The sequence below is a fragment of the Anomalospiza imberbis genome, chromosome 3 (assembly GCF_031753505.1).
Source record: "Anomalospiza imberbis isolate Cuckoo-Finch-1a 21T00152 chromosome 3, ASM3175350v1, whole genome shotgun sequence".
Taxonomy (NCBI): domain Eukaryota; kingdom Metazoa; phylum Chordata; class Aves; order Passeriformes; family Viduidae; genus Anomalospiza; species Anomalospiza imberbis.
Window position 1 is genome coordinate 47011565 of NC_089683.1, and position 14079 is coordinate 47025643.

Below are 14079 nucleotides of genomic sequence, written 5' to 3' on the forward strand. Positions count from 1 at the left end.
GGCTGGGACAAGAACTCTCTTATGCCCTTTCCAAAATCTTCCCATTCAAGCATCTGAACATGGGCTGTTACCATCTTTGTGAACTCTGGACCCTGGCCAGATCTGCTGTGCCCACCCAGCATTTGCTCTTTGGACTTTCCACCACTAGTTCCCCAGCTTCTGCTATTTTTAATGTACCTGTCAAATGAAGGAATAAATCCTTTCAGCCCGGAAACTTGGAGCAGCTTCCTTGTGTGCAGGAGGAGGGATGTGGTGGTGACCTTCTTCATTCATGAGGAGAAAGAAGTGGAGATGATGCCACCAGCAGGGAGAAGAGCAGGCACAGCCTTCCTTCCCCTCTCTAAGCTGTTTCACTTCCTGAGACAGCTGGCATGAAAAATGGGCACCAGATCTGGCCAGTGCCCTACAACTTACATGTGTTTCTGGGTCTGTAGAGAGCATAATATACTTTTCCTGTAGACCAAAGAGATGAGTTTACATTTCAGTGCCAAAATAAATCCGGACATAGCAATGTGAATGCATTAGTATTTATGTGGGATTTTTTTTTTTAATGTTAATAAAGCATGTACTGAGAATAAAATAAAAATTTAAAAAAGCCCCAACTGATGGCTTGGGAAAAAATACAACTCTTTTTTTGTGTCTCTCCCATGCCTTACCTTCAAGGAAGGTTTGGGTAGGACATTGACTAGGACCTTATTTTCATTTCCATCAGGAATGTTTTTCAGCTGGCACACAAACTACATGTGTAAATAGTTCAGGAGTTTGGGAAGCTGCTTTACTATTTCCTCCTATAACTAACAATGGAAACCCTTTGAGAACTGTACAAGCCTCAGTGGACATTCACATGTCTCCTGACAGGCAGGATTAGCCGCCCTGCTCAAATATTTATCCTGACGGCGCTTCTCCCTGAGGAGCAGCTGTCTGCCTGCTCTGCAAAGCAGCCCAGCTGTGGGGGAGAAAGGTAGGGGAGGCTGGAGCTGCCAGCACTGGGGTGCCCACAGAGCTGGGCTCTGAAGAGAAAAGCTGATCTGCAAATACGGTTTGGGCTGATCTGAGTTTATTCTGCCACAGTGAATTCAGCATCAAACTGAAAAAAGCAGAGCCGCCGCACTGTGTGCAGAACCGGCCAATTCCAGCGTGTAATAGGTTAGCTCAGTGCAGTTGAGCTTCTTTGCCTTGCTCAGTGGGTCCCAATTTGTCTTCATTTTTATTCCTTCACTATGGCTTGCTTTTTGCAGCCTGTGCCTTTCTGGATTGATTGCACAGAGCCTGCCCTACAGAGCTAGACAGAGCACAGACTGATCCTGTTCAGTGTGTAGAGATATTTTCAAATGATCTGTTGTGCCTGGCTCTCGGTGGCCATGGGATGGAGGTTGGCCGGCTCGCTGTCCCGCTTGTGGCCGCAGGGCAGGCACACGTGTGGCCGCCCCCAAGTCTCTGCCAATACTGTCGCGGGTGGCGGTGATTGCTGCGGCGTGGGTAGCACAGCAGAGGCACAGAGCACGAGGAAACCGAGGCAGAGGAATAAGGGAAGGACACTTGTCTGAATCTTCAAACATTTAATGTCAAAGTCGGGGCAGAGCAAGTGAACCAAATCTGAACCTGAAGGGGCTACTTTATAGGATAGAGGGAACACGGGGAGGACACAACCTTTGACCAATAGGAGGGCATCAGGGGAGGGGTGCAGGGCCAGGGCTCCCCAGTAGAAGCCAACATGGGGAGGGAGCAAGCCCCACAACCCAGTTCTGCCCTGAGGAAGGGATGAAAGACAGGGCACACTCTAGAACCAAAGAAGCGCGCTATCTTTCACAGACAGGGGTGAGACAAGGGAACAGGGAGGTATACAAGTGGATTGACATGTGGATTGACGTACATTTTGGCCAGGAGAACTGTGGCAAACAACTCAGGACTGGACCATTAGGGAAGCTGAATGGGGTACTGAAACATTACAAACTTATAACAAGGAATATTAAAACCTACCACAGAAGAACCAACTGTAAAATAACAGACTACCACAATCTGTTGACCAGAGACATGGAAAGTCAGGCTGTCTTTGATGACAAAGACAAATTCAACTTAAAAAATTCTGAGAATTCCTAGTTTCACATTTCAGAGATGTGTGCTTTGGAATACAAGCACTTTATGGCATATTTTTTGTGTTTAAGGCCTGTTAGAAGAAAATAAGATACAGACAACTACCTGCATAAATCAGTTTTGAAAATGGGACCTAGTCTTAAATCTGCATGTAAATATCTTCATATATGAGGTTGCCTGTTATAGCTCAGAGAAACTTTATGAATTAGTTTGGAAGCAGAGCACAGCTGAAACAGAAACAGTGGCACACTGTGGGGAGCATGGTATAGCTGCCCTTGTACAAAGCATTTCTACCCCTGCAACAGCAACCTTGGTGTTGCACATGCTGTTGTTGAAGTGATATGCAGGATATGCTGGATAAGATGCAGGATAAGATGAATTTCTGTCCCACTGGAAATACCCCCATCATCCTGGGAGAAATTCCTTAGTCAGCTTGTTGAGAATGTGCTGTTGTTGGTGGTGCTCCAGGAGGAGAGGTATGGAACATTTTTGAGGGCAACTTTTGTTTGAAACTCAATTTGAAGAGAAGCAGAGATGGCCCAAATTTACAAAAGCTGAGTAGCTGACCAGCAGAGAAGAGAGGAACCTTACAACAGTGCATTGGTGGTGGGTGGGTGATTCCTCTGCAAGGACCATCACAGCTCCTGGCCTCAGGCTTCCAGCTGAGGAAGCCATATCTTTGAGCATGGCTAATCCCATGACCTGGTGCATGCCATGCTGCTTGGCAACAAACCTGCCACTCCCAGCAGGGAGATGTCTGTGCCTCAACGTGCCCAAGTTGCCAACAATAGCAAGCAGACCTCCTAGCAAAATCCATCAGTGTTTTTTGGAGCACTGTTTTTTGAAAAAGGCAGCTTCCTTCCAAAGCCCAAGTGAGCAAACAGCATGTGAGACAGGGAGAGCCAAGGGCAATATGTTGTCATATAGTGTTCCTATTACTTTTTACCCATCTATTTATTTATTTGAATGAAGAGACACAAACTGTAGGTTTGACTGAAACAGAGGAGTCTCTGCCCAAGAACAACAAAACAGGACAACATGCAAAAACCTTCCTGCCAAAAGGTGAACCCCCAGCTCTGGTGTGGGTCTGTAACTAACACCCAGTTATTAGGAACGACCAAACCCAACCCCGGCTTTGATGGATTTTATTGCAGTAACTCCACCAAGCCCATTTGGGAGTATTGAAAATCCTGGCCCACAAGAAGTATGAATAACTAATACCTCTGGCATTTTGTCAAAGACCTTGTATCCAGTTAGAATGCATGGTTATATCAATTTATGGGTTTATAACTCATACTTTTCTATCTCTTAAAACAATGGGTTTACATGGCATATTTCACAGATGGGAAGATGATTTTTTTTCACCAAAGAGATGTATGCAGTATGTAGAGGTCACTGAATATACAGCTAAATTACATTTCCATTCAGGGTGGTATTAGAATGGCACCAGATAGCAGAGCAGGTTTAGTTCAGGAAATGAATGATGCTTTGTGTAATCAAATCTGCAAGGGAGATTTAGAGGATGCATACAAACTATTGCTGAGTCTGGACATGGCATTAAAAACATTAGTTCTTAAGTTGTGGGGGATCAGTAAAAACCTGCAGGAGATGAAAAGGGCAGATCACCTCCATTTATTGAAATCAGAGCTAATACTAGCAGAGACACAGACTCCCATACTCAATAGTCAAAGCCCTGGTGCACTATTTATGCACAGGAGTAAGTGTTGCTGTCTTTGTGGTCTTATGGCTACTTATGCATGCAGGGATCAGGACTGCAGATACTGCAAGGTCCAGCCTCACTTAAGTGCATTTGTTAGGGAAAGGCAGTGAAGGCTCATCGTTGTTCTGGAGAGCTGAGTCCTACTATAGCAGGAGTGGTGCTCCTAGCAGCAGGCCCTTCTCAGGCTGAAGAGGTATGCTGATTGATTTGCACACACACGAGCATTCATCCAGCTGCCTAAGATCACATTTTAATGTGTTATATCACCAAAATGTCTTCCTCAGGGAGGAGCATTCCTCCCACTCCTTCAAAACCCAATATTTTCAATCAATCAGCTTAATTATACTCTAACCACAGTTTTGAAGTCTCACTCTCTAAAGCTCAGATAACATGTTCTCCAGGTGATTCCAGCAAAATACACCATATAAAACCAATGGATAATCCTACAGAAATATCTCTCTCCTATTTCCCAAGACTGGGGGCAATTATTAACATCAGACCAGTCTTTGCCAGCTCACACAGAGCATTCCCAGTACTGCACTGGTCACATTCTTTATCTCTGCAATGCAAAGAGAAAATACACATTTCAAATGCTGTGTGCTCCCCTTGCAGTACTAGAAGAAGAATGGATTTGCTAGTCCTCTGGCTTTCCTCACTTCTTACAGGCTGGAGAGTGAAAGGGGTGTCTTTGGGGCTGCAAGAGAAAAGTGAACCTGGAATCTCCTCAGACAGCTGGCATAGCTCATTATTATCCCTCTGAAAGGCTGCCAGGAGAGGTTTAGCAGCCTCCACCCTTGGAGGTTTTCCAGATCCAAATAGACAGAGCCATGAGTAGAGCAGTCTGATCTCAGAGAGAACCGTGCTTGAGCTGGGCTTGGACTAGAGACCCCCTGGGCCCTCTTCCAGCCTCAACCATCTTCTGATTCTAGGAAAGAAGCTATGTTTTGATAGTATACAGAAGAGACTTTAGAGAAACCTGTGTGCTATGTTCATAAGCTTTCAAGGGGAAACACAAGCTTCAGTCTGCACTGCTACACACCAGAGTAACATAATGAAATGATCTGCTGCATCCACTTGTCACCCAGGTACTGCCTGGACTTCATCTCAAGTTATGTGACAAACTGACTGTATTAAAGAAAAGCAGTTTTTCAGTGTTTTAGAGCTAAATGCTTAAGAGTTTGGAGGGGCAGTTCAGGGTGCATTTGTAACCACAGAGAGCATGTGGTGCTCCAAGTCTAGGAGTCAAACAGAAGTGCTTGGACTGGATTTGATTCCCTACTCCCACTACTGCCTCTGTCCATGCACAGCTGCTGTGTCAGTGTGGTCTTTGGCAGCCTCCCCTAGTAACTTGTGGGCTTCAGGAGGTGCCTAAGCAAGGACAAATGTGAAAGAGAAACATTTACCAGGGCACCACCAACACCACTGCTGCAGGGCTGGAGCTTTTGTCTTACCCTGGAGACCCTCACTTGTTAGCCTAAAAATCAAACACATCACCTTGATAGTGTTAATGGGGAGGGAATTAGGAGATTTGAACAATCTTGCGGTGACACAGCAATAAGACAAGGTGCATACTTCAGGGAAAAGTACATTATAGTTTGGGTTTCCCCATTAGGGTTCCATGGAAAGAAACAGTGTTGAATATGTAGCAGCATTTTAACACCGTGTAGCATCTCCTTCCCTCTTTAGAGAGCATGTACTGACTGAATTTTTATGCAGTGATTTGGTAGGCACAATACATTAGAAATTTTGAAGAACTCTGCTTTCTCCATCTCAAAAAGTACATGTATTTGGGGCTCTGCCCTTCAGATTTCAGAAATTCCTGCAATATAGATTTAAAGACAAGTTAAAAATAATACTGCATTTCCAGCAGCAAGACAAAGAATCAGATGTCACCCTACCCAACCTCAATTAAATCTGGCTGAATCAGCTGGATGGGATCAAACAGGATGTGAAAATCTGTATTCTAGCAGTGGGCAGAGAAAAGAAGGCCAGTTGGACATTTCAGTGTGAAGCTGGTTCAGTATGAAGAGGAGAATTTCAAGTGTGAATGTGTGTATGTGTTCGTGCATGTGCTGGGGAAAGTTGGGTTGGCAAGGGAGACAGAGGAGAGCTTTGTGTTCAGTGCTTCCTCTGACACAGCTCAGCCTGTTCCCTATCTCCCAGTTTCACTTCTGAATGTGCAGGAACATGCGGTGGCTCCTTGTTCCCACCATCTTCATCATCCCTTATACTCAACAGGTAAGTTCATTAAAAAGAAGAAAAAGATTTTCCCCTTCTTCACCTTGTCCTGGTTAAAAGTTTTTATTTGTTTTATGATGAATTAAATTTCAGAGCAGTAAATCCCTCATAAATAATAAGGAGCCATTCCCTACTCCTGAGTAAATTTCATTCGCAGCTTATTTACTGCATCAATCATGTTTTGGTAATTTTTTTCCTCTCTGTACATTAATATGACTTGGTGGGAAGAAAAAAGTGTTAGGGAAGATTAAATTGTCACTGACCTTGCTTTTTTTTCTTTTCTTTTTTTTTTTTTTTTTTTTTTTAATATAAGCAAAAATTAATATCTGATGCAGTAAGAAAGTAAACATCTTATCCGTGTATATATTCCATATATACATGTATATATGCAGCAGTCTAGCTTCAGGCTAGTTTTACAAATGACAAAGGCACCTGGGCTGTGTTATACTTTGTCTCTTATGAGAATTTTAAGTGATAGCTTTTTCTAAATGTATTTGTGTCAAAGGCCAATTTCATGACTTATTTACCTAATTTTGAAAATCCACTTTGTGTATACAGTGTATTTTTCCTTTACAATTAAGATGAATGTCAACAGAATTTTCAAATGGCTGTCTCTCTCCCCTTTCTGCCTATTTAAAGCCAGACTAAGATAACCAAACACTAGTGATAATACATTACCTATTTTGCTATTTGCTTATTTATGCCATACTGACCTTGTTCAATCTTAAAAACATAGGAAAACAAACAGCACATGAAGGGTTCTGACACAATGGTCTCATTTTCTGATCTGCCCATAGGATCAGGAAAAGTATGCAAGGGGCTTGTGTGATGTGAATAGCTTTGGTATAGAAACTTGGGGAAGCACAAATTAGAAAAACATTTGACCTGTAAACTATACAAGCAAACTTTACATTTTCATTGTGACTTAACAGATATGTCGATTTTTCATGTAAGCTGAAGTTCTCAGTAATTCCGCAGTTAAAACTGTCAGATATTTGCCTGATGGTGTTCTTCTTACTTTGTAAGAACTTTTTAGTCTCCCACCTTTCAGCTGACATCTTTCCCTAAAAAAAGGAGAGAAAACTCCCTAAGTAGAAGTTTGTAGTTTAAAGTAGGTTTCAATTTGTAATACAAATTAAACATATTGGTTGAAGCACATAAGATTACTTCTTGCTACACAAACCCATTTGAAACATGATATCTGATTCAAGCCACATAACCTCATATTGCTGGCATATGGCCATATTCCTGATGATGATGATGATGATGATGATAATAATAATAGTATTCTGCTTCTAAAGAAAGAAGCAGCAAGGAACTGTTTCCTAAAGCAACTGTATTGTCTTAAACACTGCTAAATGTATAGGAACACCTGCTTGTCTTGTTTCCACAAGAATCCTTTAAGAACCTTTATATTCCAATGCACACATTCATCAAATTAACACTATGGTTTATAGGAAAGGCTTAGCTGACTTAAAAAGTATACTTGAGTTAATTGTTTCTGTATAATTGTTGAATTTAGGTAAAAAGGATTAGAAGAAATCCTTTAACAAATGACACATTTATGAAATGATCTTCTTCATACTGCATGGAATACCCCATCACATTGTTTAACATCCATTTACTATATGAATTGCTTATGGAAATTAATATCTAGCTTAAAAATCATTCAGCCAAACGAACTTGAAAGCTACTACTTTGGAGCTTCATTAGTAGCTGCAGATTAAGATATCATAAGTATAGTTGTAAATGACCATGACAAATGGAAATTAGAAGTAGAAAAAATGCTTTTAAAAGGTCATTTACTACTGCATTCAATTAAGCCAGCTCAATTATGCTGCAAGACCTTTCCTGGGCTATGACACATGAAATGCTGAACTCTGCAGATACTTCCAGTTTGAAAATTAAGCAGCAAGGAGCCCCAGCTGAATGACCCCTTTCCCTCAGCATCTCTGCTGGAGGTGATTTCTACACCAGTAGATCCTTACAGCTTGGAGGAACAGACAGAAACTGATAGGCTGGGCTTCACATGCCCAGAAAAAAAAAGACAGGTTATATATTTTGGGGTTTTTTTTCTGCAAGCTTGAGGGTGATACTAGCACCTGATGAGGGGCTGGGTCTTCTTTCCCTTTTGTTCTTTGGGCAGTCAGAGTTGTGTGATGAGAGTGGCTTCCAGGCCCTGTGTTGTATAGTGACCAAGTGCTGCGCATGCCTCCACTTATCTACAGAACCAGTCATCCATGGAGAATAACTATACCATGATCTGCATTTCTGCTGAAATCAGAAGCAGGAAAAGATTTAATGCTAAGATCTAAACTGCTAAGTTTTAGTTGTAGTTCTTAAAAAATGCAGATGGACTATAGCTATCTCAAATAGATCCTTTCACACTGTGCTGAGTTAATCTGCTCCCATGCCTCAGAAAAATAAGCTCATCAAGAATTGGTTCATCCTTCCTTTACTTGAAAAAAAAAGAATAAAAAAAAGAAGAAAAAGAAAAAAAAATACATGAATTCTGAGACAGAATGTGTAAACAAGTAAATTCTGGCTAGACCTTGACTTCCTGTTGCTGATACAAATCTCTTAAATGAGATGTGTCTTTGCTCCATAAGCCCTGGATTTAATGAAGGCTTAGTCATGCAAATAAATGCACTCTTAGAAAGTGACCTATTAAACTCAGTACAGCTACTAGCCTCCCTTACTGGGATTAATTTTTTGCATCTAGCACAAGAGCATTTGTAAATATTATAATGCTCCTTCCAAGCATTTACTGAAATTTTGGAGCAAAAGTAACATTCAGAAGAGGTTCCCTTTTTTAAAAGGGTCTTGCCATCAGAACTGGCACACAGGACTGTGGCTGGTTATAAAACAATGTGAAGAATCAAAAGGTAATTAATTTGATAGAGAATCAAAAGCTAATTAATTTGATAGAAGGTTTCTAGGAAGAAATACTTCCAATAAAACCACCATCTACTTTAAAATACTTTTTTTAAACTTCTGTTCAGTTTTGTTCTATAGAAGGCAAAAGAAAGACCAGTGAATTGTGTTTTGTACAAGCAGTAAGCCAGGCTCACTGGTGGAACACCTCAGTGGATGGCACTGATGAAAATGGTCCTCTGCCTTCTACCTAGTCCTCACAGCCTCTCTCACTTTTTGATCTCGTGAAATGAGAAATGTTGCGTATTTTCATGCAACTTGTCAGTTTTTTCCATCTTAATTTTATGCTATTCCAGCTACCCATAGTGCATTCAGTGCTCAAAATAGCCCACCATGTATAAGTTTTTCCACAGCCCACCAGAGCAGCCTGGAGATAAACCTTCAGAAACTGGTGAAGTCCAGCGCAAGGAGGTTTGCCACTGGCCATGCCGATGCCCGCCGGTGCCAGCCTGCACCCCCGGGGTCAGCCTGGTGAAGGATGGCTGTGGCTGCTGTAAGGTCTGTGCCAAGCAGGCAGGAGAGCCCTGCAATGAAGCAGATGTCTGTGATCCCCACAAAGGGCTCTACTGCGACTACTCGGAAGATGAGCCTAGGTATGAAACAGGCGTGTGTACATGTAAGTTGCTCTTTCATGTTCCCTTCTTGAAATACAAGAGGGTGGGGACCACCAGGCGAATGGTTTTGGAGGAAAGCTCTGCTTGCATGTGCTGCAAAGCTCTGTACTAAAGAATTTACCCTAATTTAGTCCTCCAACTGCTCAGTCAGAGAATCTGAGAGTAGGGTTGGGACTATATTTAAACTTACCTGCGTTAGTGAAACCAGTTCATTGTGCACAAGCCTGTTATTGACAGACATATTGATGCCTGATTTGCAAAGCTGTGGATGTCATAAAGACTGACACTTTTAGCACTCTGTTTAGCAAGACCCATGTGTTAGTAACTGTTGTTCACCATTTTCAGATCTGGTAGCTGTAGGATGTGAGCTCAATGGAGTTTATTATGCCAACGGGCAGACCTTTCAGCCCAACCGGCTTTATAAGTGCCTGTGTGTCAGTGGTACAATCGGATGTACCCCTGTATTCACACCAAGATTAGCAGGAAGCCCCTGCGCCAGGGTCCCAGGCACGAAGAGGGCAGGACAATCCATCTGTGGCCTAGGACAGCACAAGCAACTTCAATCAACCAACTACAGACTGATGTCAGGTGAGCCTGACTACACTGGTAATCTTCTCTGTACATGAGCCTTTCTGCATTTAATGTCCCTGGCTCCAGCAGCCAGGCAGGCAGCACACTGGCACTTGCCCAATTCTTGCTCAAAGGCCTTTGCCAGGGTGACTGCTGTGTCCCACTTACCCCTCACTCTCAGGTCACTTATTTCTCTAAACCTAATAAACGTGAAAAGCAAAAAGGCTTTTGGCTTCTGTCACCAGGGAATTGGCCAAAGCGTCTTTCTGCAGAGGTTTGCTGCTCATCGGATCAGCCCAATTAGGGGTGCTGCTGGACAGCCATTTTGCAGCCTGGGAACTGCCCCACTTTTTCCTGCTTTGTGGTGTTAGGCAGTCTTAGCTTTCACATACATATATTAACACGACACAGGTCCCTTCTTTCAATAGAAAGCAGAAAATCATAAAAATTGCCTTACTGGCTTTCCCACATTCACAAATGTTGGTCACTGCAAGAACAATACTCCCCCCAGTTCTTTATTCAGTCTGATCAAAAGCATTCATCAGCTTGTCCATGCAACTCTGCCAGGTCAGAGTTTAACTGCCAGGTCCCTTTAACTCCATTCCTGCTCTGCTGCTAACACTAGTTCTCTTTTTCACTCTAAGGAAGCGCCATTGCCAGAAGCAGCTACACCAGCCCTTCCCTGGCCACAGCTACTATGCTTGTGCCATCTCCTTCCCTGTGCATGTGCGACTTTCCACGGTGAAAGTTATCTTTGTTACAGCTAATGCGGGTACCAGAAAGCAGAACCATTTTTTTGGTGGCAGATTGAATCACCATCATGGATCAATAAAATAAAAGGATTGCAATGCTTATCAGAAAAATTTTATCAAAGACTGCTGAGTAGATTCACATTAATCAATCTGCTTACAAAATCTGAAGTCCAGTTTGGACAACTTCTCACATGTAAGCAGTGGTCACACAAGTAAGCCAAAATAAAAAAAAGTTCATCCTTACTTCAAATTATATAAATACCTGTATCTAGTATCAAAGCCTTTTAACAGAAATACACTTAATGCTGTTGTATAAACAAGTACTTGGTAAAGCAACTGACTTCAAGTGAAGAGAGATTTAATTTCTAAAGAACAGTGCTAATCTGATTGAAGAGAGACCATAATGTATTGAAAACAATGGCAACCAAACCATGTGAGCCTCTGAAATATATCTCAACCCAAACCATATTTCAGCTATCTGGAGAACAGCATTAAGCCATTTACTTTGTAGCCCTTAAGCAAATTCAAAAGCTAAAGCCCAACCTTCAGTAACTCCTTCACTGACTGTAACACATCATTTATTCTGGAATTTGGATCAGCTGCATAGATCATCTGCCTTGAGAGCAGACCCCCAGCTGGCAAAGCACACTTTCTATTTGGCTTGGTTCAGGGACCCAACACCCTGTCCCTGTGGTGGCTGTACATGCTGTAGAATGCTGTTCTTTGGGAATCTTCTGAAGAAAAACACCTGGAAAGTTTTTTATGCAAGAAAAGTCTTCCCCCTCCCATTTCCCAGTCCAACAGAAGTATCTTGTCAACTTGTCCATGAATTCCATGGATGGCTCAATGGGCTAATATGTATTTTGAAAAGTCCCTTTTCTGTTAGAGTGGATAATAAGTGCTAAGTTTAATTTTACTCCTCTTGCTTTGTTTTCTGGCTTTCCATTTCTATTTGATTTACCTAATTCAGATACACAGAAATGTAACTAGGTCATACTTTAAAAAATGTATCAAGTATAAACAACCATTTAACTTCCTTTTATTTGTTGCAGATCTGTGTCAGGCTTTTAAACTGCTTGCTTCAATGAGATCTTTAAATTGCTGTCTACTTTCTAAGTAGACAGCAGTTCTGGTAATTCCAGGTAATTCTGCACGTGGTCTTACATAAATGCACAGATTCCACATATTTTTTTGTACAACTTTTTCATGACAATTTTGTTTCATTTTTTAAGTATACTCCACTGAATCCAGCCCTCAGGTATTTTAGTGGTATCTAAAAGTGATTGGATACTTTTATTCCTCAATAAAAAACCTAAAGTGTTATAAATATCTACAAAGACACAAATATTAATGTTATCAGCAGCCTTTATAAACTATGCTAAAATAAAAGAAAAATCTGGATATTTCATAAAAAATCCACAATTAGCTCTTTTCACACAACATTTCCATCACATAAGACTGGAAGGTCATATAATACATGCAATTTCATAGTCCTTGGTAGGATCTGAGTATCCAGTATCACCAAAGCTTAACTGCAGCTCAGTTGAATTTTGTATAAATGTTATTTATGTATCATTTTTAGGTTAACCTACAGAAGTACCTTCATGAACAGAAATCAAATTCTTATCCTTGCATTTTCAATTCATCCTTTTGGGTCTGCATAAATAAAATATTGCTGTCTTAGCTTACAGAAGCTTACCACTAGTTTTGAAGAAAAAGTGCCTCATACAGGCAACTCCCTGGACCCCCTGTTCCAGGACCTGTGGCATAGGCATATCCAGCAGAGTGACCAATGACAACAGAAAATGTGAAATGAAAAAAGAAAAGAGATTATGCTTCATCCAGCCTTGTCTGAACAATACGCTGAAGAAAATAAAGGTATTTTCTAGCATAAAATTAGTTCCTAATAGAAAATTAAAATATTGGAACTAATGGAAAAATGGATGTATTAGCAAGTACTAATAAAACACTTACTTCTTTTTTACTGGTTTTAAAATAACTCTTCTATGTTTTCTACCATTAATGTTCATGTTTCAATAGCAAATTACAGATGTGCAATTTCAAACAAAAGAATGTAATGTCCTGAAATATAAGTGCTGCTAATGCTGTCCTGATGTACAGTCATTCTGAAAATATCTCCTGTTTGTTGACTGACAAAAGAAAAAAATCAGGCAGCTTTCAGATTGAGCAACTTTCAAGGTATTTCTAAGTAAATGTTGCAACTTTTTCTTACATGATCTGCTATTAATGTTCGGGTTTTTTTTTTTTTTTGTTTTAATATTAAAGATTCCAAAGGGAAAAACATGTCAACCAACTTTCCAGCTTCCAACAGCAGAGAAGCTAGCTTTTTCCGGATGCTCAACTACTCAAAGATACAAACTAACTTTCTGTGGAGTGTGCTTGGACAAGAGGTGCTGCATTCCTAATAAGTCCAAAATTATCACTGTACAGTTTGAGTGTCCCAATGAAGGCTTCTTCAGGTGGAAGATGATGTGGATAACATCGTGTGTGTGTCAGAGGATTTGCAGTGCTCCAGGAGATATATTTTCCCAACTCAAACTCCTATGACAAATTACACCATTGACTATAACACATGGCGTGCAACAATGCAGCCACAGCCCGAAGAGTCAGCATAACCCCCTGCCACAGCAGTGTTTGTAATGAAACTACACACATGAATATTCACTCATTTATTAAATAGCACCTGTAAAACACCAGAGGGCATCTTTTTAAATGTAACTGTTTTTACACGGAGAGATACATCCTTCTCCAGAATCTAACACCAGCAGTGCTCAAACAAGAATATTTGGTAACTAAGAAAGGTACAACAAGAGAGCTTCATACCCCACTGTAACAAGTTTTTGCCCACAAATACAAATAGATGCTCCAACCTGATAGGAAAAAAATTGCTCTGTAATACTTCAACTATCATTCTTCATTCTTAAATTAACCTTTTCAGCTATATATCTGAAATAGTAAAACACATCAATGCTGTTTTGAAACAGAAGTTGTCAACTTTGAAGTCAGACTGCTTTTTGCAACAGATGGTCTTTCTCTAGTGTTATGGATATAAACACCGGATGTGCAAAGGAACAAGTGGGCAACTGCGGATAATAGATGCAAGACATAAGAAAATTGCTATTTTTAGAAAATTTTC

At 41.0% G+C, this 14079-nt stretch overlaps 1 protein-coding gene across 1 annotated transcript; it reads left to right on the forward strand.

Annotated features, from left to right (window-relative positions):
• Positions 1–5989: 5989 nt before the first annotated feature.
• Positions 5990–13916, forward strand: CCN6 (cellular communication network factor 6). The gene is made up of 5 exons (XM_068184279.1): positions 5990–6052; positions 9329–9602; positions 9946–10188; positions 12607–12800; positions 13209–13916. The coding sequence occupies exons 1-5, from the start codon at positions 5990–5992 to the stop codon at positions 13488–13490; spliced, it is 1056 nt and encodes a 351-aa protein (XP_068040380.1). The 3' UTR covers positions 13491–13916.
• Positions 13917–14079: the final 163 nt, after the last annotated feature.